The 24,087-nt window shown below is 41.4% G+C and overlaps 1 protein-coding gene across 5 annotated transcripts in view; it reads left to right on the forward strand.

Annotated features, from left to right (window-relative positions):
* The first annotated feature begins 3,268 nt into the window (after nucleotides 1-3,268).
* The window catches only part of NIPAL2 (NIPA like domain containing 2), an 82,590-nt gene continuing 61,771 nt past the window's right edge, over nucleotides 3,269-24,087 (forward strand). For 3 of the 5 annotated variants that reach the window (XM_027064157.2, XM_053208005.1, XM_053208006.1), the window contains exons 1-3: nucleotides 3,351-3,490; nucleotides 9,649-9,733; nucleotides 14,607-14,712. In XM_027064157.2, coding sequence (XP_026919958.1) covers nucleotides 14,697-14,712 — 16 coding nt within the window. In that variant the 5' untranslated portion in view covers nucleotides 3,351-3,490; nucleotides 9,649-9,733; nucleotides 14,607-14,696. Of the gene's footprint in view, nucleotides 3,491-9,648; nucleotides 9,734-14,606; nucleotides 14,713-24,087 lie in introns of all 5 variants that reach the window. The other 2 variants (XM_027064156.2, XM_027064158.2) reach the window with 2 other exon arrangements.

The following is a 24,087-nucleotide window of genomic DNA, read 5'->3' on the forward strand; positions in this document are numbered from 1 at the left end:
TAAGCTATCCAGTCAGTAGTATTTTGTTATAGCAGCCCCAATGAACTGAGACAATATAAATTTTAAAAATTTTTTTTGCTTTCCTGATTATCGGTGAGATGGAACCATTTTATATATTTTTCAGTCATTTTACTTTCCCTTATGAAAAATGCCTATTTATGTGTTTGCCCATTTTTCCACTGGGTTATCTGGCATTTTCTTATTGACCCATGGGAGTTATTTATATATTCTGGATGTGAGCCCCTGTCAGTTATGTGTCGTGACAAATAATGTTCTCACTTTATGACTTATCTCTTTATATTTTATGGTCTTGATTTATGAAAGTTCTTAACTTTTATTGCAATTGTGTGTATCAATCTTAACCTCTGTGGTTTGTATTTTGTGTGTGTATTTGTTTGTTTAAGGAATTCTTCCCTCCCCCAAGGTCATCAATAGTAAAAGATAGCATTTACTGAGTACTCTCTATGTTTCAGTACTCATTATCCCCCCTTTTACAGATGATGAATGCAAAGCACAGAGTAGTCAAGCAACTCCACAGCAAATCAGCCGTGGAGTCAGGTTTTAGCTTCAAATGATGTGGCATCTGAATAGAATTCCTTGAGTTAACTGAGGAACAGACCTCCACCATTTCAGCACTAAAAATAGGCAGTTGATTAAAGGCTTTTGGTGTCCTGTAAAGTGAACAGGACATCCCCTGAAGAAACCTCCTAAGAGGTAGAGGCCGTCACAAACCCCAGAGCAGCCTCCAGCAACTCCTACGCAGCCGGGACCAAAATAGCTCAGACAGCATTCCTGCCGCCTCCTTGTGAACTGTGTGGAAAAGAACATTGGTCACGAATTCTTTGTTCCAACCACCCCCACACACCAGGACAGCCACAGCAACTTCAGGGGCATCTTGGAATCTGGAGAACAGCGTGTCACCGGCTACACATCACACGGACCTAGTCCGTACCAAGTGCTGTCTTCCTCCACAATTAGAAGTTGTTTAAATAAATGCAAAGAAACAGAAAATGATTTTTTTTAATTAAAAAATAAGATGGGGGCGCCTGGGTGGCTCAGTCGGTTGAGCGTCTGACTTCAGCTCGGGTCGTGATCTGACAGTTTGTGAGTTCAAGCCCCGCATCGGGCTCTGTGCTGACAGCTCGGAACCTGGACCCTGCTTCAGATTCTGTGTCTCCCTCTCTCTCTCTCTGCCCCTTCCCTGCTCACACTCTGTCTCTCTCTGTCTCTCAACAATAAATAAATGTTAAAAAAATTTTTTTAAAGAAAAAAAAATAAAACAGGAGTGAATTGAGTGTAGCAGAGTATGGGGGTCAGATTATAAAGTGTCTCATATGCCAAGCTTAAGAAGTGTGAACGTTACTGTGTCAATGGAGAGGTTTGGTAGCATTTTAAACAGCAAAGTAACACGATCCATTTATTATCTTGCTTGTTAGAGACTGTATGACTAGTTACAATCTGGCTGATAGAATATATTCAGCAGTGGTTGTGCCAGGCTCTGCTGATAGTACCCTCCCACCCCATCCTGGTTTCTTCCTTGCTGACAGAGCTCGCCTCCCACTTTGGAGACTGGAAATGCTCAAGAATCACTTTCCCAGCCTCCCTTGCTGGTAGAACGTGGATGGGCATGTGACCCTAATCCTAGCTAATGGGACCTGAAGGGGAGTCTGCTGGGAGAGTTTGAAAAGGTTTTCCTCTCCAGTAAAAAGATGCATCAGAAGAAATGCCTTGACTTTTCTCTAAATGCGGTCATGTTTGCATGCGATGCCTGGAGCTGCCACTGCGCAAAGGGAAAAGCCTGATACATCAGGCATAGTAGAGCAGAAAGATGCAAGTGATGACATCACAGAGCCACATAGAACCACATTCCCTCCAGAGATAACGTGTTTTTTCTCTAAGCCACTTGCATTGGGATATTCTGTGACTTGTACCCTAAAGCATCTCAACTGATGGAAGCATTAATAAATCGCCAACACAATGTGATATTACAGAAGATATTTAAAAAAACATTCTTCCTTCAGATATTAATTTGAAAAAATGAGCCTCTTAAAATTGCAAGTAGTTGGCTACCATATTAACTGTTCCTTGAACGTTTTGGGTGCTCAAGCAAAAAACTGCAGAACTTGGTGATTACTTGTCTTCATACTTCTCTACCTAAAATGATTTTTTTCTCATTTCCTTTTCTCACCTGTGCACTTCCCCTAACAAACACTGAAAACTTTCTCCCAGTTTTTCCACTAGGCAACGATTCTCTCTTCATGAAGGTCTCTCTGTAATGAAGTCATGGCAGTCAAAACATGTTATGTAAGAACCTCAGCATTTTGTGAACAAAAGAATTGTAAGTTCCAGTGCTTCAGGCAGCAATATAGAATCCTAAAAATCTCAAGATATCTTACAAATCCTTTGTAGTAAACCCAGTAGAGTTAAAAAAAAAATTTTTTTTTTACGTTTTATTTATTTTTGAGACACACACACACACACACACACACACACACAGAGCCTGAGCAGGGGTGGGGCAGAGAGAGAGAGGGAGACACAGAATCTGAAGCAGGCTCCAGGCTCTGAGCTGTCAGCACAGAGCTCCCATGTGGGGCTCGAACTCGCAGACCGCAGATCATGGCCTGAGCTGAAGTTGGGTGGTTAACCGACTGAGGACACCCAGGCGCCCCCGATTCTAACTTCTTATATCCAGTAGCTGGCAAAGTTTCAGCAACTCCTTCTGGTTTCATCGGAAGGAAAACCCATTTCTGAAAGAAACGTTGGGGTCCTCCATCCTCCAGCTCCGCAGATTCCTTCCTTCCTTGCAGGGATATTTACTGAGGACCTATCAATTGTTGGCATCGAGATGTAATCGATCCAACCTTTATTCTCGTGTTGCTTACAGTATTTCCGGGAACTCGTGACTTTCCCACATACAAACAACTTTGAAAAAGCAAGTGAGAAAAGTCATAGCTGGAGCTGCCAGGTACAGACGGGGCGAAGGGAGGAAGGTGGCTGGCCGCGCTGGGTTGGGTGCGTTTGTCTCCCATCCACTTCCGTGCGTTGCTGCCCGAGCGCTGGCCGGGGCTGGCAGCGAGACACCTCCCTCCCGGCCCTGCAGGTGCGGTCCCTCCGGCGCGCTCGGGGGATCCGCCCTGCGCGGTCTAGTGCGCCGCGAGCCGTCCCGGGAGGCCGAAGCCGGCCGGGCTCCCCGCGGGCACCTGGCGCGGGAAGACTGAGGCCGCGCGGGGCGGGAGCCAGGTGGCCCCGGCGCCGAGCAGGAAGTGGCTCCAGCGCGGCCGGGGCGCGGCCTCGGCCGGGCGCGCCCCCTCCGCGGCGCCTGGCGGAGCGGCGGGGCCGGGAGCGGCCGGAGCCCGAGCCCGAGCGCCGGGAGCGAGCCCCAATGGCCGCCGCCTCGGCTGCCGTGGACGAGCTGTCCCGGAACTTCACGTACGGGGCGCTGGGCGCCGGCAACGGCTCCCTGTCGGGTGCGTGGTACCGCAGGAACCAGGTAAGGGCCGGCCGGGCCCGTCGCCCGGTGGGGACACGGGCGGGGCCGCCCGCCTGCCGGCTCTCAAAGGACACCGGGCTGTGATGTTGCCAGCCGTTCACTTAACTGCCCCTGATTGGGGAGAGCGCGGGCGCCCCCGCCTTCGTCCCCCGGGCGTCGGTCCCTGGGACGGGGGCGCAAAGGTCCGCGGCTGTGACCTCCGCGGGGTCACTCCTGAGCCTCTCGGTCCCGAACACTCCCGCCCCTCCAGCCTGAATCCGCCTTCTCCCGGAAGGATTCTAGGAGTGTGGGGTGAATCTCGTTCTACCCATAATCCACCCCCCTCCCAGGATCATTTTACAGTTAAAATAAATAATAAATGACACTCCATTCTCAGAAGCAGGGAGCTCATGAAGGGCAACCAAATGTCACCTCCGTGCAGATGCTCTGCGTGCGTGTGTGTCCCCACAGTCTCAGCACACAGCTTTTCCATTTCCGTGCGAAGAACACCGCTATACTCGGGTTGCAGTTGCACGACTCCCTCCTGTCTCACCGGAGTATTATTGGGAAAACATCGTCGGCCTAAACAAGGCCAGTTTATGCTGGAAACATACACTGAACGAGATCAAAAGGGATTGGAGCTTTCCCTTTCTTTCTGGCTTGGTTTAAGATCAGAAACACAGTTCTGGGAGCCCATCCTCTAGCCGTGTTCATATTCTTTCAAGTGGGGGCCAGTGATCTTGATGTAGTGGATCCCAGGCTTCCACCTGTGATCATAAGTGTGTTTTGTCTTGTTCTTTAACAAATCCGTGGGCCGCCTTATTTTACAACAATGTAATCAAACTGGTTGTTACTCTTGGTCTAAATCATGTTTTCATCAATAATAATAGGACTAGCATTCCTTTTATGCTCGAAAAGCGTTTTGAATATACATTTCTAAAATGTTAAAATTTTGTTTTCAGAGATTTAACACAGACGATTACTTACATAAAGACAAAATAAGCGTGTTCACCCTACTAGTTTTCAACAAAGAGGAGAGTTATTTGCTTTAAATCTGTTTTACCACAAAACATCCTAAAGTAGGAAAAATGAGGGGACTTTGAGCCTCTTTGTATGTAACCTATTGGACCTCTTCCTTCACAGGAGTTACAAAGAAAAGAATTGCTTTTTATGGGAAGCTCTTTGAGTCTGTTAAAGGATGCTTATGCTCCTATAGATTATAAGCATGTTACAATGTGCTTATGCTAGAAGTACTCCCAGTAAAGGTTTAAGAATGGACTGTTTTGGTAAAGAAATTAGAGGGTCAGTAGTTGTGACCTACAATGGCATCATCCAGAACAGGAAAAAAACATTGTTTTCACAGTGGAAACCCCTGTAATCAGTTTTCTTTGATGTTTCCTGGAATTCAATATTGTCTTGGCTCTCTAACATCAACCACGTTACCACGTGACATAAATGTGAGGCCTTAACTTTATGTTTGCAAGGTCTAACTTGCCATTGACAGTATATATTTGTACAGGTTTAAAAGGGTGTATCTAGGATATGTTCGTTGAAATTACTCAGCTGACATCTAAACTATAGCTCTTTTGAGGTAAGATTGTATCAACTTTTCCCATTATTGTATAAATTTAGGCCATCTTTTAAGACTTACAGGACTGTGAAAATTGATTTTTTAAAATCCATTCAGCAAACATATTATTGAGTGCCTCCAGTGCTGGCCAGGTCAAGTAAAGATAAAATGGAGTCCTTTTTTTTTTTTTTTTTCTTTTCTTTCTTGACATAGTTGAATGTAGATGACTGGAAATGGGGGTGGTTCCAGAAAAACAAAGTGTGAGATACAAGTTTAAGACGCTCCCGCTCAGAATTAGCTTTGGTTGCTGGATAGTCAGGGTTTAATCAATTTTACCACAACTAAACTATTTGATGACAGTGTCTGTTCGCCAACAGCTCAGTCTCTCTCTGTCTTTCCAAGTGATAACCATCAGACTGATAAGTTAACCTTCCTCATAAAAAAAGACCAACACTTTCACATAACAGATGAATATTTAACAGTGGTCTCTTAGCATCAGTGTTGTCCAAGGCAAAAACGTGAGTGCTTCTAGAGGAGGAAATCTCAAAGCAGGTAGAAAGTAGTAGTTCAGTGGGGAAAATGTTTTGGGGAACCAGAGAAGTGAGGTCTTTGCCCCTTTTTTGGTCACTCAGGAGTCTACCTATGAAAGTACAGATGCAATAGAATTCTGTAAAAGTATTTTCTTCCTGTTCGACCCACAAGTTTTCAGTATAAAAGGTAATATTTCTAAGATGGTTATTGAGCCCCCTGCTTTGTACAAAACACCGTAGTCTTCAGATCCAGACCCTTCCTTCTAGGAGTGTTGCTAGGTGCTTGGAGAAATGAACTATGCAGGTAACTCCAAAAGCAGGCAGCATGCTTTAAGTGTCACGTGAGTGATAAAAAGTCCTAAAGATATTCGGAGCAAGGTGGCTTTTCGTAGGGGCCATCAGGGGTATTTTGTGGAAGGGTGGTATTTAAGCTGGGCACTTAATGGTGGACAGAGTTTCACTGATGGGAGTGCACAGGTGGAAGTCATTCCAAGAGAGGGAAAGTCTGGGGACCAAGGACAGACCGTGAGGCCGGGTCAGGTGTCTTTTTGAATATTTTTGTACCTGGTGTACAGGTCACTAGCCATTCTGGTTGCAGTGGAGGATGGAGACTGTAAGGTGGAAATACAATTTGGGGTCTTAAATATGGCCATGGATTGCCTTGAAGGACTGGTTAAGAAATCTGGACTTTGTAGACAATGGGGAGCCATCGAAGGCTTTTTGAGCAAGGAATGTGAGAATCAAAGCAAATTAAATAAAAGGAACTTAAGGTTAGCAGGATGCAGAGGCCTCAAATTGCCTAAATCCAGCCCACAGATGTGTCTTGTTTGATCGGCAGAGAGGCTTTAAAAAATGTTTAATACATTGCCAGCCTTAAAAGCAAGTCGATTGTATATGAAGTTTCAAGTTTCAACGATCTCTTTAAATGTTAGAAGTTCTAGCAGCACTTGGCCCTCTTCCCCACCTGTCCCACAAGCTAACTGCGCGTTGAAGTTCACAGTTTAGAGCAGCTGTGCTCCCCACCTAAGACCCTCCCTTTGCTCTCATCTCTTACCTACTGGCCCCTGTAGGCATTTATTTTGCAACCAGTGTTAGAGGCTGTAGTCTAGCCTCTGCTGTGAACTAGAGAGTGTGGTTAGGCAAGTAACTCTGGGCTTCAGTTTCCTTTCCAGTAAAACGAGGGTTGGAATAAAAGATCTCCAGTCTCCCTTTTGCCATCTGATTGATTAAGTAGTGCCAAACCAGCAAGGTTGTGGAAGGAATGGACAGAAAGGATGAATGTAGGAAATATTGTGAAGGAGGGGTTTTGACCCTGGTTCTTCAAGTTTAAGCATGTTGCTAAGTATCTAAATTCACAAGGACATTGTCAAAAAGGCTTATTCTGCATAGGGTGAAATGAAAATTCAGAATTTTTTATGTCCTTTATTTGCACTTTTAATTTTCAATGGCTTGAATTTTTAAAGTCAACATATTTAAAGGAAAATTGATACGACTTGGAAGAGAAGAGGCAAAACCAAGAGACTGACATTTGTTATGCATTTACTATGTGACACTTTATAGCTGTTATCTCAGTGGAGACCCCCAAAAACAACCTCGTAAGGTACAGATTATCTTCTTTGTTCATGTAAGGAAACTTGTGTTAAATAATTTGCCTCTAGATCTTATAACAAGTAGGTCTAACTACAAGCTATTCTTATTCCTTGCCTGAAGGCCATTGCTTAGAAACTAAGGCTTGAAAAGAATGTGGTGGTAAGAGGAAAAATGAGGGGGGAATGAATAGGGCTTGTTTCATTGCACCAAAGAAGAATCACATTGAGTTTTATGTTGCCCTTTTATTAATTTTGCTTTGCTACCATCTATTTCTTTTCTGCTGGTAGCTCACCTGGCTATCTCTTAAAGAAAGAAAAGTGCCCAAAGTTATAAATAACCAAAGGACTGGGTAGAGGTTGCTGGTCCTTTCCATTTCCTTCCCAAGAAAAATCCCTTTTTTGTTTATGTTTATTGGGGTTTGTTTTTTGTTTTTTGTTTTTTTGCCATCCTTATATATCCAACGTGGCATTTTCCCATTACCAGGTTTTCTGTGAGATGTATGTATTATGAGGCAGCAAGAGGAAGGAAGAAACAGATTACCTCAAAGCAACTATATCAAAGCTTTTGTAAAAAAAAAAATAAATCATCATCATCATCATCATCATCATCATCATCATCCCATGGTTTTGTTAGAGGAAGAGTCTTAATGCCTCCGTGAATTTGGCAGACAAGATGTTTGCATTTCAATCTACCTGATATCCTCCTTATGGCTTGATTTATACTAACTAGTTATAATATTTGTATTGATGCAATCAACAAAATTCAGGCTATGGGAAACTTTGTCATTTTATAGGTTTAAATGGTTCCATTTCTTCAAAAATCATTTTTACAACAACAAAAAAGGGAGAGAATGGACAGAGGAGCTGTAGATTAGAATAGACCTAAAAAAATAAAAAATAAAAATTAAATTAAATTAAATTAAATAGGCCTAAAAACCGTATCTGAAAAAGGATGCACACTTGGGTGATAAAACTAAAGGGAAGGCAAGAAAATGATTGCAGTCAAGTCAGGCCATTGGTTCCTTGTGGGAAGGGAAAGGGTTGCGATGGGGTGAGGCAAAGGGAGGGCTCTGGGTGTATGCCCAATTTCTGTGTTTTGATCTGGATGGTGTTATAAGAGTGTTTACCTTATAATAATTCATTTAAGTAATTTATTCATCTCTGTCATTCTCTCTGCGGTTGTCTGTATCCTACAATTTTTTAAGTTTAAAAAATAATATTAGCATTGCTACAGCTGTTCAACTTACATGCTTTTTACCCAGGTAGACAATGGTATACCATATACACCCGGTGGGAAGTGGTATGCCATTGTCACTTTGCTTAAACAAACAACTGAGAATTATTTAGACAGTTTCTTTTTAAGATGTTGATGATTGTTCAAGTTGGCATTTGAGAGCTTACCATGGAAGGGATGATATTCCCCTAAACTATCCTTTTTGGTTTTGTATAGTGCAGTTTTAAAAGCTCAGTCTTTTTACCAGAGGTGTTGGCAAGTTTCCTAATTTCTCCAAATCTTGGCTTTCTCTGTTGGAATGGTAATAACAGTATGCCACATACTTTCTATGGTTGACAGAGGAATAAGAAATGATAATGTATGGGGGCGCCTGAGTGGGTCAGTCAGTTAAGCACCTGACTTCGGTTCAGGTCATGATCTCACGGTTCGTGAGTTCGAGCCCCATGTCAGGCTCTGTGCTGACAGCTCAGAGCCTGCAGCCTGCTTCGGATTCTGTGTCTCCTTCGCTCTTTGCCCCTCCCCTGCTCATGCTCTGTCTCTCTCTGTCTCAAAAATAAACACTAAAAAAAATTTTTTTTTAAAAAGAAAAGCTAGTGAATGTCCAGAAGTTAGCAAAGTGCCAGGCACAGAGAAAGTACTCAAATACTGGCTATTATTACTAGTCGTATTGCAGTCAACCTATATTATAGGAAATGCCATGAAATATATATTTCTAATAATTAGTAATTGTTGGACTTAGTTCCTTGTAAATGGAAAGAAATAAGAGAAATCATACTAGGTGTTTGAGGTAACTTTTCTTTCTTTAATCTAAAACCACTGACTTCTCTATCCAGTGCCTTCCTCATTCCCTCTGGTGTTTGCTGCCCCTTCACTCTCCAAACGTATTCACATTCCAGAACACTTCCTAATTGCAGTCATTTCCTAACTGGAACGCTTGGTATCTTGAAGCACTAAGGCAAGGATTCTTCCTATGGCTTCAGCCACTTTCCAGACTCCTGGGCCGGGGAGATGGCTGTGTAGCACTGGGAACAGTGACAGACGTGTTTGGTGGCAGCAATGTGGTCACAATACCAGACACTGATCGTAGTTTAAGCAGAAGGACCAGCACTCCCAACCTGGGAGGGACTGTTAATGTTGAGACTTCCGTGCCATTTATTTTAGCTTGGGTGTGCTTGTTTATTTGTTTTCTCCCAAAGACCCAACATTACTCTATTCCGTTTGCACCTCTTGATAATTCATCTCCCGCTGTGTTCCAGATAAACCTACCTTTTCCATGAAGTAAAGCTCATTGCCCAGTCTTTCCTGCTTCACAGAATGTCCTGACTGCCTGGAAGCTGGAAGGTAATAGTCCACGTCCCCTCACATAGTTCCCTGCCTGTACCTTCTCTTGTCACTTGCCTGGCCCTTGGTCATTCTTGGCACGGCCTCCTGTCATCTTTGGCACATGTCAGGAGGTACAGACTATTCCATTATATAAATACAAGCTAACATATGCTTCGTCCTGAGCGCCGCACCTCACCAAGGATTGTGTTTGTCCTGGCCTGACCCCTTCAGAGACCCTGGCCTTGACAGGTCATTCCTACAATGAGAGTCCTGCTGCTTGCCTGCAGTCTCACACTGGTTTCCTAAATCACCCACCTCTCCTTCTGTGTACCCCTCCAACTGGTTTCTTCTTGGAGTAACTTGGACCACTGGCCTTTAGTTCTGTCTTCTAGCTTAGCTTAGCTTCCCTACCAAGAATGTTTTGTAATTAAGAGACCTTAGTTTGCAAGTCACAGAAAACCTGACATTAACTGCTTAAGTAAAGGAAAATTGATCAGCTTAACATGAAAGTCCAGAAGAACTCTGGGTCCACCTAAGCCTTGACCCAGAGGCTCTAAAAACATGGTGAAGGCTCAGTATCTCACTGTACTCTTCAACTTTTGTTCCTTTGTTCCTTTTGTTCAACTTTTGTTCCTGGAGTTTGTTGGTTCCACTTTTAGAAGATTTGCCCCACTAGCCCACATTCTCCCTTCCACTTCCAGGAGGGGAAGCTTGACTTTCTCAACCGATGAAAATAAATGGGCTTTAGTCTGACTGGATGAGGTTAGGTCCATGGCCTTTCCCATGCCAGTCACCAAAGCTAGAGTTACTGGGCTTGGTGTCCCCGAAGAATGTGGGAAAGGCTGGCTGCAAGAGGGATCCTATAACCAAGAAAAGGAGTTACTATATGGCCCTAACAACAGTGTCCGTCCTCCTGCGGATTATGGTCTTCTTGGGCAACTCTCAAGCTAACACCCTTTGCAACTCATCTAGGACCTTCCTTTTCTGTATCCTGTCTCACATGAGCAGCCCCCAAAAAGCTGCCTCCTATTTAGCCTGCTTGTCTTTGTGGGTGAGACCTGACTAGTATAATCTCCTTAGAAGCTTAGATTATAAGATGAATTTCTAAAATATTTTTATTAGCATAAGGTCTCTAAGTGGTGACTTACTTCACCCCTCACACACCTTCAAAAAAAAAATCTACAAAGGCCCCCTCTCTTTCCTATTGATGGAAAAGTCAAAGGGAATCATTTGGCAAAGGTAGTATACCTTGCTTAGTCTCTATCTTGACTCTACCTGCTTAGAAATTTCTTTACCATCAGCAATCACCTCTTCAGTAAGTTGGAAACTCCTAAAAGTTTAGTGGATTTAGGTGAAAAAAGGTATGGTATATGAATGCAATACTGTGTGCAATCCTAGAAGCCAGGTTAGCATTTCTAATATCTCATTCGAGTTTGGTGTTAATCCTGTGAATTCTGGGTTTTTTTTATTTCTTCTTCAGTCTCTGGACTTATAGATGTCTGATTGTTCCAGGGCTGTTAGGGACATAACTTTGTGTTCCCTGTTGTCACAGCCCATATTGAGCTTGATCAGCTAATCAACAAATGAGAGCCTAAAATGCAGTCAGTATTCCACTCAATAAAAATCACATGCAGAGAGCCCTTCTTAACAAAGCAGTGTTGGACAGTGATGTCAAAGAAATCAGAAAACATGGACCATGTCCTCAAAATGTAGACATATATATGATGTATCATATATATATGTGTGTGTGTATGTATGTATGTATGTGTGTGTGTGTGTGTGTGTATGTGTGTGTGTGTGTGTGTGTGTGTGTGTGTGTGTGTGTGTTTATGAGAGAGAAAGAGGGAGAGGGTCAGGGAGAGGGAGAGACTGTTTTATAATTACTTGATAAACAACATTTGAAGGCTGGTGTGAAGCTACCCCTTGCTTATACTATCTGATGGACTGTTTACATTAAGTTTCCAGACTAACATAGTACAGGTATGTATTTGTAAATAAAAGAGCCAAACAGAAGAGGAAATACTATCATATACCTTTAGATATGGCTCTCTGAGTCACAGCAGTGGAGAAGTTGAGTGGTTCTTTGTGAGCAAGGTACAAACAGACCTCATATTATAAGCAGCTGCCACAGCCATAAAGTAGAGAAGAATCGTGAGTTACATGTAGAATGTTTTATTAATCTTTGGAACTACATTTGCAGACCCAAATCATAGTCACTATCATTGGCCCGGAATGAGGAGCTTGGGGATAGGGGAAATTATCTTGGCTGTGAGGAGTGGCCCTTTAGAGGTGATGAAACGTGCAAGTCACGGTGCCTAAGAGGTGTAGAAAATTTGAACTTGATTCCTGCCTTCTGTCAGGAAGATCTGGTGTGGTGGGTGGCAAGGGCCACAGAAGTCTCTGGCAGAAGTCTGTCAGAGAATGGCAATGTCGTTATTTCTCTCTCATATTGAGGCAGAAATTCCCCTGGTGGCTGATGCCTGACTAGACGACAGAGTTCAGTCTCCAGGCGGATGGAGCTGACCAAACACAGAGTTTGAGGCAAGCCAAAGGCCTTTTGCTCTTCAGAAGGACAGGTACCCCAGAAACTCAGACAGGTGTGCAGGAAGGAGTTATAACTATGAGAGCTCTCAGGTCCCCAGCTTTAGTGTGGAAAGCCTCTTCCACACCCTAGGCTGGCCCCGCAAAAGGCAGACTGCAATCTTGCTGCTTTGAAGACAAGGGATTACAGAGTTTTAAAATTATTATTATGAATGTGTCCTTGCAAAATTTGAAAGTTATGGGACCTTATGTCTGTCTGGATGGAAACAGTAGCATTCTTTGTGTTCAGCATGTCTGACTTTGTTTCAAAGATTCCCTTCCCAACCTTATAGGAGGTTGATTTGTTTTATAATGGAACCAAGTTTAAGACTTCCTGAATTCGTATCTCACCTCTCTTGACTATTGTTGCTCTCCTTTTAAGAAAGTGTTAAAAGCACCCAAAGGACATATTATTAAATATATTACTTTTCCCGTAAATTTTTTCTACTGTAGCGTAAATTTCTCTAAGGCAAAAAACATGATGGCTTCTTGGTAAGCTTAGGAAGGCTTATCCTCAATGGAGTTTGGTTTTTAAAAATAATGAATGTACAATTATGTAAGTAAATGTGTTCCCAAGGAAAAGACAAAATGTGATAGTTCTTAATTGTACGAGCAGGCAATATGTTGGGCTTTTTCTGCCTAGGGTTAAGGTTGATTACAAATCGGCATGGAACTGCTTGTAGGGTAGCAACAATATACTGTGTTATGTAATGCGCATCTATTCTTTTGGCTTTAAATCACCAGATTTGGATCCAATATCATGAGACTTTTTCGGGATAGAAAGGTAATAACCTTATAGCATACAATAACCAAGATAACAAATTAAAAATCTGTTCATGCCTGAACATTTTTCTTTCTTTCTTTTTTTTTCACATATGGGATTATAGTTTTAACTCCGTTTGGAGTATTGCAGACAACTCAATTATCTACAAGGGCAAAGGAAATTAGTGGTAAGAACAGTCTAACCCATTCAGTAATCCAAAAAGCATTACATATTTCAGGTTGTCTCCAGTGTTTACCACTATGAATATGAAGATTGTTTCTTCCTGGCCCTATTGTGATTAACTCTCCCATTGCCCCATTGCCCCTGCTTCTTCTCTGAATTCCTGAAGTAGTCTCCTGAATGGCCTTCCTGTTCTCTGGTCTTGCTCTGTGCCAGTCCATCCTCCACACTGCAGCCAGAATAAGTCTTCTGCTTTTTTTTTTTTTTTTTAATGTTTATGTATTTGTTCTGAGAGAGAGACAGAGAGTGTGAGAGGAGGAGGGACAGAGAGAGACACACACAGAATTCAAAGCAGTCTCCAGGCTCTGAGCTGTCCGCACAGAGCCTGACATGGGGCTCGAACCCATGCACCGTGAGATCATGACATGAGCTGAAGTCAGACGCTTAACCCGACTGAGCCACCCAGGTGCCCCAAGATGAGTCTTCTTAAAAGTAAAATCTGGGGATGCCTGGGTGGCTCAGTCAGTTAAACGTCCAACTTCAGCCTAGGTCATGATCTCACGGTGTGTGAGTTCGAGCCCCACGTCAGGCTCTGTGCTGACAGCTCAGAGCCTGGAGCCTGCTTTGGATTCTGTGTCTCCCTCGCTCTCTGCCCCTCCCCCACTTGTGCTCTGGCTCTCCCTCCCTCTCTCAAAATAAATAAACTTAAAAAAAAGGAAAATCTGGACCTATCCTCTAGTTTAGAGTCTTTTGTGCCATGCATAGCACCACCTACAGATTCGTGGCACACAGCGTCTCCTGCCTGCCTCTCCCGTCCAACTCTGCTGGCATCTTCTGCTGCAGGGCCCTTCAAGCACCCTGTTTACTGCAGACATGATTAAGTTAAAGATTTCGAGATAGGAAGACTGTCCTGGATTATCTAGATGGACCCTAATGCCATCTTTGTGTAAGAGGGAGGCATAGGGAGATCTCATACAAAACAAAAGAGATGAGGTGGCCACAGAGGTTGGAGTGATAGAACCATAAAGCATGATATGTCAGCAGCCATCAGAAACTGGGAAAGGCAAGATAGGAATTTTCCTCTAGAGCCTTCAGAGCGAATGTAGCTCTGCCATCTTGGTTTCAGCCCAGTGAAATAGACTCTGGGCTTCTGGCCTCCAAAACTGTAAGAGAATGAATTTCTCTTGTTTTAAGCCACTACCAGGTTTGTGGTAATTTGTCATAGCAGCCACTTCTGTGGCTAAAATAATCTCCAGACTAGGCAGATTTGCACTCTCTGTCCCTTCTGTTTCCATAGCATCTATCTCTAGTACAGATTTCACAGGCGGTAGTCTGTTTGTAATTGGTGCTCTTTCTACTTCTTCTGAGCTCCTCGAGGGTACTTTGCATCCTCAGTTCCTGACATAGAACCTAATGTTCAGCAGTTGTTAAATAAATACCAAACAGACACATGACTGAATGAATAGCACCACAGGTGAGCTTCCTCAAGCTGTCTGTCTCCCATATCTAGCAGCTTCTCTCCAATCACTTGCATGGCATGTCCTTTCCCTCTACATTGTGCATTTTTCCCAGGCAGTGTCTACACGTGGTTTTAAGTTAAGTGATGGTTTTATTTTTCTCCATAATATCTTTCCTTGGTTCAGCCAGCTTGCTTTGTGTTTCTTGCTTTTCTTGCTAACATGTCTTCTTTTAACTCTTTTTAGATGAATCCATATTCCCTTTAATTTCATTGAGTCTGTAAAGCAGTGATTTTTTTAAACTTCTTAGTTTGAACATTTTCCAACTTCTAGAAAATTAAGAAGAGTGGATAATAAACACCACATGTCCTTCACCTGGAGATTCACCAGTTGTTAGCATTGTGAAACATTTCTTCTCTGTGTGTATGTTTTGTACTTTATGTTATGATATGCCATTTGGAAGTAAGTTGTACACATTATGAGTCTTGATGCCTAATACTTAAGTATTATGAAGTATTGCGAAGAATGTGGGCATCCTCCTGTCCCTTTCTAACTGTTCTAGAGATGAGGTAGTTGTCTACCTGTTTACAACGTGCAAATGCAGAACGGCCCCAGCTCATTCCTGAGAGTTTCCCATGAAATATGGTGAACTGAACACCCATTTCTCAGATGCATCATCCCTTTGTCAATTTGGGCTCTTAACGGTCATTCCTACAGGGATTAGTTGACCTAAATCACTCAACCTGTGGCATTTCCAGTACTAGAAACTGAATCTGTCATTTGCGTGTTCAGGCATATTTTACTGCCTGGAACGGGAGAGACAGCCTTACTCCAGCTGCAAGGTGAATATGACTATTGCAGTGTTCAAAACTAGCCCTGAAACTGTGGTTCTTTTGAACCACGCACTAGCTCCACTGGGTTCTGATTCTAAACTTATGTTTGAAGGCAAAGCCAGGAATATGTTTGAGTTCAAAGCTGGAACTGAGACAGACTGTTACCAAGTCCATACACTCCTGTTATATCCCACCTCCATCTGGCCAAACCACCCCCACCCATGGATTAGAGGTCAACAACTTTATGCAAAATATCTGAAGAACCTTCTGGCACAAAAGGTAGGATAGAAGATAGTTCTTCCAGATAACACAAAAACATCACTGATCCTTCTCAGTGCTGGTATTTTGAATCTCATTCGAGATAAATTCCTAGCTGTGGCTCCCACCATCTGTTTACCAAGACATCCTGGAAAAGTCAGGAATTAAGCTACGGTGGTGACAAGAGTCAGCACTGAACGAATTGAGGGCATGTTTCTGTGTGTCCGGCCCGTGCTTCTAACTGCATTATTAAGGGGCGGAGCAACCGCTCCCTTTGACTATTATCTTTGCTTTATTTTACTTGCACTGAGAGAAAGAAGCAGACTCTGATTTTAAAAGTGTAGTAAATTGACACTGACTAGCCAGAAGGTTACCTATTGCAGTCAGAAATAGTGATTCAGACATGAGCTGGGTGCCTTGCTGCCAAAGTTTGCCTGCTTCTAGCTGTGTGACTTTGCACAAGACACTTTCCTTCTCGGGCCCTCTGTTCTCTTTCCTGACCAGTCTCCAAATCAGTGAGGGGAGAAAGGGGGCCGGGGAAGGAGAGGAGATGTCAACTTCCAGTAATTCTAAAATGCTACAAAACATAACACTCTGAATAAAGTAATGATGTAAACTAGACACCTGTAATTTAAATGGCAAGTTTATAAGGGCCTGCTCACTATATGCAAATGATACTCCTGTTTGCAGATGAGGATTTTTTTTTAATTTTTTAACATTTATTCTTCATTTTGAGAGAGAGCAAGCAGGGGAAGGGCAGAGAGAGAGGGAGACACAGAATCCGAAGCAGGCTCCAGGCTCTGAGCTGTCAGCACAGAGCCTGATGCAGGACTGGAACTCACAAACCGTGAGATCATGACCTGAGCTGAAATCGGACACTTAACCGACTGAGCCACCCAGGCGCCCTGAAGATGAGGATTTTATAGCCATTAAAGCACATTTACCAGAGCCTCTAATTGCAAACAGCATTTAATTTTGGTTACTTCAAGTTACTGTATGTTCTTGAAGGTAATTAAATCATCTTATTTTAAAAACACTGCAGATTTGAAGTTTCCCTCCTTTCAATTAGGGACATTAATGAGGATTTACTGCATTACTATTATTTATAATTATGTGTGAAATGAACTTAATGAGTATGCAATTAACCTTAAATAATTAGGTAAAGTTTCCGAAAAATGAAGAATAAGATATAGCCAGTTTTCTGTTTCTGTTTCTGACACCTGCTTTATACCTACATATTTCTTATTCTTTGCATAATATGCATTCACTAGATTTTTAAAGTCAGCAAGCAGCTTTTTATTGTACACTGGTAGAAACTCTTAATTGTTGAAATCTGAGTTCCCGGGCAAGCTTGTGTTCTCACAAAAACTGAGAGCATGGTGTATTCAAACTCCAGTTGATTACAAAATATTCCCTTTGAGATCTTTCTAGGACCAAAGGCCAAAATGTACTCTTTCTAGACAGTTTATAATCAGTTCAAACAGCATTTAATAAACAACTTCTTTGTGCCAGTTCCTATACTAGTCATTAGGGTTACAGAAATGAGTTGATAAGTAAGTCACAGCTCTGCCCTCAAGGAACTTAGAGTCTAGAGAGGAAATGAGCTTGTACAAAATCATCACAGTACAGCCTAGTATATGTAGGCATAGAAGTGTATAAAGACTACTCAAATCAGAGGAGGGAAGTCAGGAGACTGACCTAGAAGTCAGATCTGAGGAAATTATCCAGAATTCAGTTTACAGACATAAAGAGTCGGAAAACATGATATTTTAGGAAACAAGGAGGATAGAATTTAAGAGTCTCACATGCTGGTAACAGGAGTTTCCATGTGGAGGGAATAGAACAAAAGGGGGATGACATTCAAAGAGAGGAGTGTTAAGAACTTAACTCAATTGGTGAAAGACAGGAGTCCTCAAATTGAGGAAGCATGAGTTCTAAGCAGAAAGTAATTCACATGCTGAAAAATGGTAGTGAAGCTGCTGAAAACCAATGACAAAGACAATCTTAAAAGCATCCTGAGAAAAATACCAGACTACCTGCAAAGGAGCGGCAATTAGGTTGACAACCTACTCCTCAACAGCAAGAGCCGGGAGACAACGGAATGATATTACCAGAGCACTGAATGAAGTAACTGTCAGCCTGTATTCCTGTACTCAAAGGGAAAGATGACATAAAGATTTTTGCAGAACAAGAGAGAACTGGAATTCAAAGCTTTGACTGAAAGAGCTAATTGGGGCTCCTGGGTGGCTCAGTTGGTTAAGTGTCTAACTCTTGATTTTGACTCAGGTCATGATCTATCTCACAGTTATAGATGGAGTCTCGTGTTGGGATCTGTGCTGGGCATGGGGACTGCTTAAGATTCTCTCTCTGGCCCTCCAGCATGCTCTCTCTCTCTCTCTCTCTCTCTCTCTCAAGAGCTACTAAAGTTTTTTTCAGGAAGGACATTGAACCCAAAAGAAAAACTAAGATATGAGAATGTGATATCCAAAAAGTAGAAACAACCGAAATGCCCACCACCTGATGAATACATAAGTAAAATGTGGTATATTCTTACAATGGAATATTTCCTAGCCGTACAAAGGAATGATACATTCTACATACCTGATACATGCTGATGCATGCTACAGCATAGTAAGCCTTGAAAGCAACATGCTAAGTGAAAGAAAACAGACACAAGAAGTCACATATTGTATGAGTCCATGTATATACAAGGTCCACAGCAGGCAAATCCGTACAGACAGAAAGTAAATTGGTGGTTGCCAGGGACTGAGGGGACGAGAGAATGGGCAGTGACTGCTCATGGGTGTGGAAGTTGTTTTGGGGGTGAGGAAAATGTTCTGAAATCAAGACAGTGGTGATAGTTGCAGAACTCTGAATGTTCTAAAAGAGTGTTGAATTGTACACTTTAAAAGGGTGAACATAATAGTACGTGAATTATATCTCCATAAAGCTATGTTTTTTAAAAGAACAGTGATGAGCAAAGAAGTAGATGAACGTGAACAAATAAGCAAGTATTGATTGTATGAAGGAATCATAACAACGACTCGTTTGGGGATATAAAAGCAAGGTGGAACTAATAATAGACCACCAAGAACATAGGAGGGAAGAGACTGTAGCTAAAACAAAGTTTTTATAATGTTCAGGAGGATAGAATGTTTATTAACAGTGGAATTTATGTCAAAAATGCATGATAGATTTAATATTAGAGCAACTGTATGACTCATACATATTGCTGTTGGGAGTGTAAATGGTACAGCCACTCTGGAAAGTAGTTTGGCAGTTCTTTTCAAAACTTAAAATAGGCTTACCACACAATCCAGGAATTACACCTTTGGCATTTATCCCAGAGAAATGAACTTATTTTCATGCAGAATTTGTACACAGTGTTCATAGCAGCTTTATTCATACAGCCAGAAACTGGAAACAAAAGTGTCATTCAGTGGGTGAATGGTTAAATATGTTGTGGTACATCCATACCATGGAATACTACTCAGAAATCAAAAGGATCAAGGATTATTGATCCAACTTGGATGAACCTCAAGGCTGATGCCGATTGCAAAAAATTTATGAACTGCATGGTTCCATTTATGTAGCATTTGTGAATTAATATAATTCTAGAGATGGAGAACAGATTAGTGGTTGCTACAGGTTAGGGTTGGGGAGGGGAAGAAGATGGGTGTATCAGTAAAGGGGTAACAAGGGAATCTTATGGTGATGGTACAGATGAGGATCTTGTCACGCGCACACGTGCGCACACACACACACACACACACACAAGTTCTAGTATAGCTGGTAAAATCTGAACAAGATCTTTACCAATTCTGATTTCTTGATTTTGATGTTTTAGTATAGTAGTGTAAAATGTGAACTGTGAGGGGAGGCTGGGGGAAGAGTGCTTGGGTGCCTGGGTGGCTCAGTTGGTTAAGCGTCCAACTCTTCATTCCGGCTCAGGTCATGATCTCACGGTTCTGGAGTTCAAGCCCCACATCAGGCTCTCTGCTGTCAGTGCAGAGTCTGCTTCAGATCCTCTGTGTCCCTCTCTCTGTCCCTCCCCTGCTCATGCTCTCTCTCTTTCAAAAATAAAATAAACATAAAAAAAAAATACAAACAATGGGGCGCCTGGGTGGCGCAGTCAGTTAAGCGTCTGACTTCAGCCAGGTTACGATCTCGCGGTCCGTGAGTTCGAGCCCCGCGTCAGGCTCTGGGCTGATGGCTCAGAGCCTGGAGCCTGTTTCCGATTCTGTGTCTCCCTCTCTCTCTGCCCCTCCCCCGTTCATGCTCTGTCTTTCTCTGTCCCAAAAATAAATAAACGTTCAAAAAAAGAAAATTAAAAAAAAATACAAACAAAAAAGAGTGCTTGGGACCTATCTTTACATTTATTTGAGGCCTACTGTGAGTCAATAATTATTTCAAAATAAAAGTTGAAAAAACACAAGAATTACTAAAAGAATATAAATAAGGTGTATAACTTCCTAGCCAAAAGATTAAGGGGAAGAAAAAAGAGTGCTCAATCAATCCAAGAAGACTCTGGAAAGGAGAAATTAGAAAGCAAAGAAAAAGCAAAATAACTGCAAATACAAAAAAAGATGGTAGAAACAAGTGAAAATATATTTTTACTCACAATAAATAAAATGGACTAAACTTCCCGTTTAACAGAAAGTCTCAGGTTTTTTTTTTAATTCAGTTATTTTCAGTGTATAAGAGAACTGACTAAATATAATGACACAGAAATGTTGAAAGTAAAGTGATATGGAAAGTGGCAAATATCCAAAGAAAGCAGCTACATTATATTAATATCATATAAAATAAACTTTAAAGAGAAAAGGTTATTGAGATTAAAAGAGTCAATATATAATGATAAAAGCAATAATTAACTGGAAAGATAAGACAATCCTGAACTTTTATATACCTGCCTAACTCCATAGCCTTAAAATATGTAAAGCAAAATTCAATATATTTAAAAGGAAAGTGGATACATCCATGTTTAGTTAGATTTTTAATATACCTATATTAGCAATTGATAGGCAAAGCAGTCCGAAATTTATTATCAAAGATTTGAGCAATGAATTAATGGAGATAGGTAGATAGATGGATAGAAAAAAAATACATATATAATATGTTAACCCAACAATTAAAAATACTTTCTTTTCAGGAGTTCCTGGGTGGTTCAGTGAGTTAAGCATCCAACTCTTGATTTCTACTCAGCTCATGATCTCACAGTTCATGAGTTTGAGCCCCACATCGGGCTGTGTACTGACAGTGTAGAGCCTGCTTGGGATTCTCTCTCCCTTTCTCTCTGCCTCTCCCCTGCACACTCTCTCACTCTCTTTCTCAAAACAAATAAACAATTTTTAAAGAATATTTTCAAGCATACATGGAATACTTATAAAACTTGACCATACACTATTAGGTCACAAAACAAATTTCACTTTCCACCATACACTAGGTGAAAAAGCAAATGTTAATTTACACACAGCATATTTTCTGTCCACAACTCAATAAAATTAGAAATTGGTAAGAAAGCAATGACCAACATCACCATTCATTTAGAAATATTAAAATACAGACCTCTGAATAATATAAGGTTCAGATAAAAATAATACAATATTTATGAAATATTTAGAACTAAATGCCAATGGAAACTGTGCATGCCAAAAGTATGCATGGAACCAAAACAGAGGGTGTACTTAAAGGAACATAGGGGCACCTGGGTGGCTCAGTCGGTTAAGCGTCCGACTTCAGCTCAGGTCACGATCTCGTGGTCCGTGAGTTCGAGCCCCACATCGGGCTCTGGGCTGATGGCTCAGAGCCTGGAGCCTGCTTCGGATTCTGTGCCTCCCTCTCTCTCTGCCCCTCCGCCGTTCATGCTCTGTCTCTCTCTGTCTCAAAAATAAATAAACGTTAAAAAATTTTTTAAAGGAACATATGTAGCTGCACTTGCATATGTTATTATATAGGAAGAAAGAGGAAAAGCTAATGAGTTGAGAGTCTAAATGAAGAAGAAAAACTCACTAAAGAAAGATAATAAAAGCAAATATAAGAAGGAAAGAAATTGATCTAAATCAACTTCAGAAAAAAGTTAACTTCTCTTCTGGAAGTGAGAAGAGACTGTAAGAGAGCTAGCTACATTGGGAATGTTTTATTTCTCTGGGCCAAAAAAAAAAAAGTAAATACTTTCTGTACTAAAAATTATTTTATTGTTTGCAACAACTTCATTAAAATGTAATTCATATAGCATACAGCGCTGAATGCTGTAAAAACACTGGTTTTTAGTACCTTTACAGAGTTGTGTGACCATCACCACAATCAACTTTAAAATATTTTCATCACCTCAAAAAGAAACCTTCCACCCTTGAATGCAAACTGGTGCAACCACTCTAGAAAACAGTATGGAGGTTCCTCAAAAAAGTGTAAGTAGAATTACCCTATGACACAGCAATAGCACTACTAAGAATTTATCCAAAGGATAGAGTGCCGATTCATAGGGGCACTTGTACCCCAATGTTTATAGCAGTGCTTTCAACAATAGCCAAATTATGGAAAGAGCCCAAATGTCCATCACCTGATGAATGGATAAAGAAGATGTGTACACACACACACACACACACACACACACACACACACACACAAACTGGAATACTACTTGGTGATGAAAAAGAATGAAATCTTGTCACTGCAACAACATGGATGGAACTGGAGGGTATTATGCTAAGTGAAATAAGTCAGTCAGAGGCAGACAGGTATCATATGTTGTCCCTCATAGGTGGAATTTGAGAAACTTAACAGAAGACCATGGGAGAAGGGAAGGAAAATTAGTTACAAACAGGGAGGCAAACCATAAGAGACTCTTAAATACAGAGAACAAACTGAGGGTTGATGGGGTTGGGGGGTGCAGGGAAAATGGGTGATGGGCATTGAGGAGGGCACTTGTTGGGATGAGCACTGGGTGTTGTATGTAAGTGATAAATCTTGGGAATCTGCTCCTGAAGCCAAAACTACACTGTATGTTAGCTAACTTGACAATAAATTATTAAGAAAAAAAAAAAAAGCAAATGAAAGAAACCTTCCACACTTTGGCTGTCATCCCCAAGCCCTGCATCCTCCCCATCCCTAAGCAACCACTAATCTGCTTTCTCTATTAATAGATTTGCCTACTCTGGACCTTTCATATAAAAGGAATCCTTTAACACATGGTCTTCTGTGACTAGGTTCTTTTACATAGCATAAAATTTTCAAGGTTCATCCAGGTTGTAGCATATACCTATGCTGCATTCCTTTTTGTGGATAAATAATATTCCATTGTATGACTATATACTACGTTTTGTGTATTCATTTGTTGATAAACATTTAAGTCATTTTCACTTTTGGCTATATTATGAATAATACTGCTCTGGACACTTGTGTACAAGTATTTGTGTAGATATGTTTTCATTTCTCTTGGATATATACCTAGGAGTGGAATTGCTGAGCCAAATGGAAATTCCACGCTTAAAATGTTGAGGAACTGCCAGACTGTTTTTCCAAAGTGGTTGCAACATTTAGTATTTCCATCAGCAGTGTATGAGGCTACTGATTGATCTACATCCTCACCAACACTTGTTATTATCTGACTTTTTGATTATAGCCACCTTATTTGGTGTGAAGTGGTATAGCACTGTGTTTTTCATTTGCATTACCTGGTGACTAATGATGTTGACATCCTTTCATGTGCTTGTCAGGCATTTGTCTTCTTTGGAGAAATGGCTATTTAGGTCCTTCGCCCATTTTTATTTTTATTTTTTTTTTAAATTCTTATTTATTTTTGAGAGAGAGAGAGACAGAGCATGAACGGGGGAGGAGCAGAGAGAGAGAGGGAGACACAGAATCCGAAGCAGGCTCCAGGCTCTGAGCTGTCAGCACAGAGCCCGACGCGGGGCTCGAACTCACAGACGGTGAGATCGTGACCTGAGCCAAAGTCGGACACTCAACCGACTGAGCCACCCAGGCGCCCCCCTTTGCCCATTTTTAATTGGGATATTTTTCTTTTTGTCATTGAGTTGTAAGAGTTTTTTTTTATATATATTCTAGGTACAAGTCCTATATCAGATATATGATTTCCAAATATTTTCTCCCACTTTATGGATTGTCTTTTCACTTTATTATTAGTGTCCTTTGAAACATAAAACTTTTTCATATTAATAAGGTCTAATTATTTTTTCTTTTGTTGCTTGTGACTTTGATATCTTACCTGTAAGAATCCAAAGACAAATCCAAGATTATAAAGATTTATTCCTGCTTTCGTCTGAGAATTTTAGAGTTTTA

The sequence above is a fragment of the Acinonyx jubatus genome, chromosome F2 (genome assembly GCF_027475565.1).
Source record: "Acinonyx jubatus isolate Ajub_Pintada_27869175 chromosome F2, VMU_Ajub_asm_v1.0, whole genome shotgun sequence".
Classification (NCBI taxonomy): Eukaryota; Metazoa; Chordata; class Mammalia; order Carnivora; family Felidae; genus Acinonyx; species Acinonyx jubatus.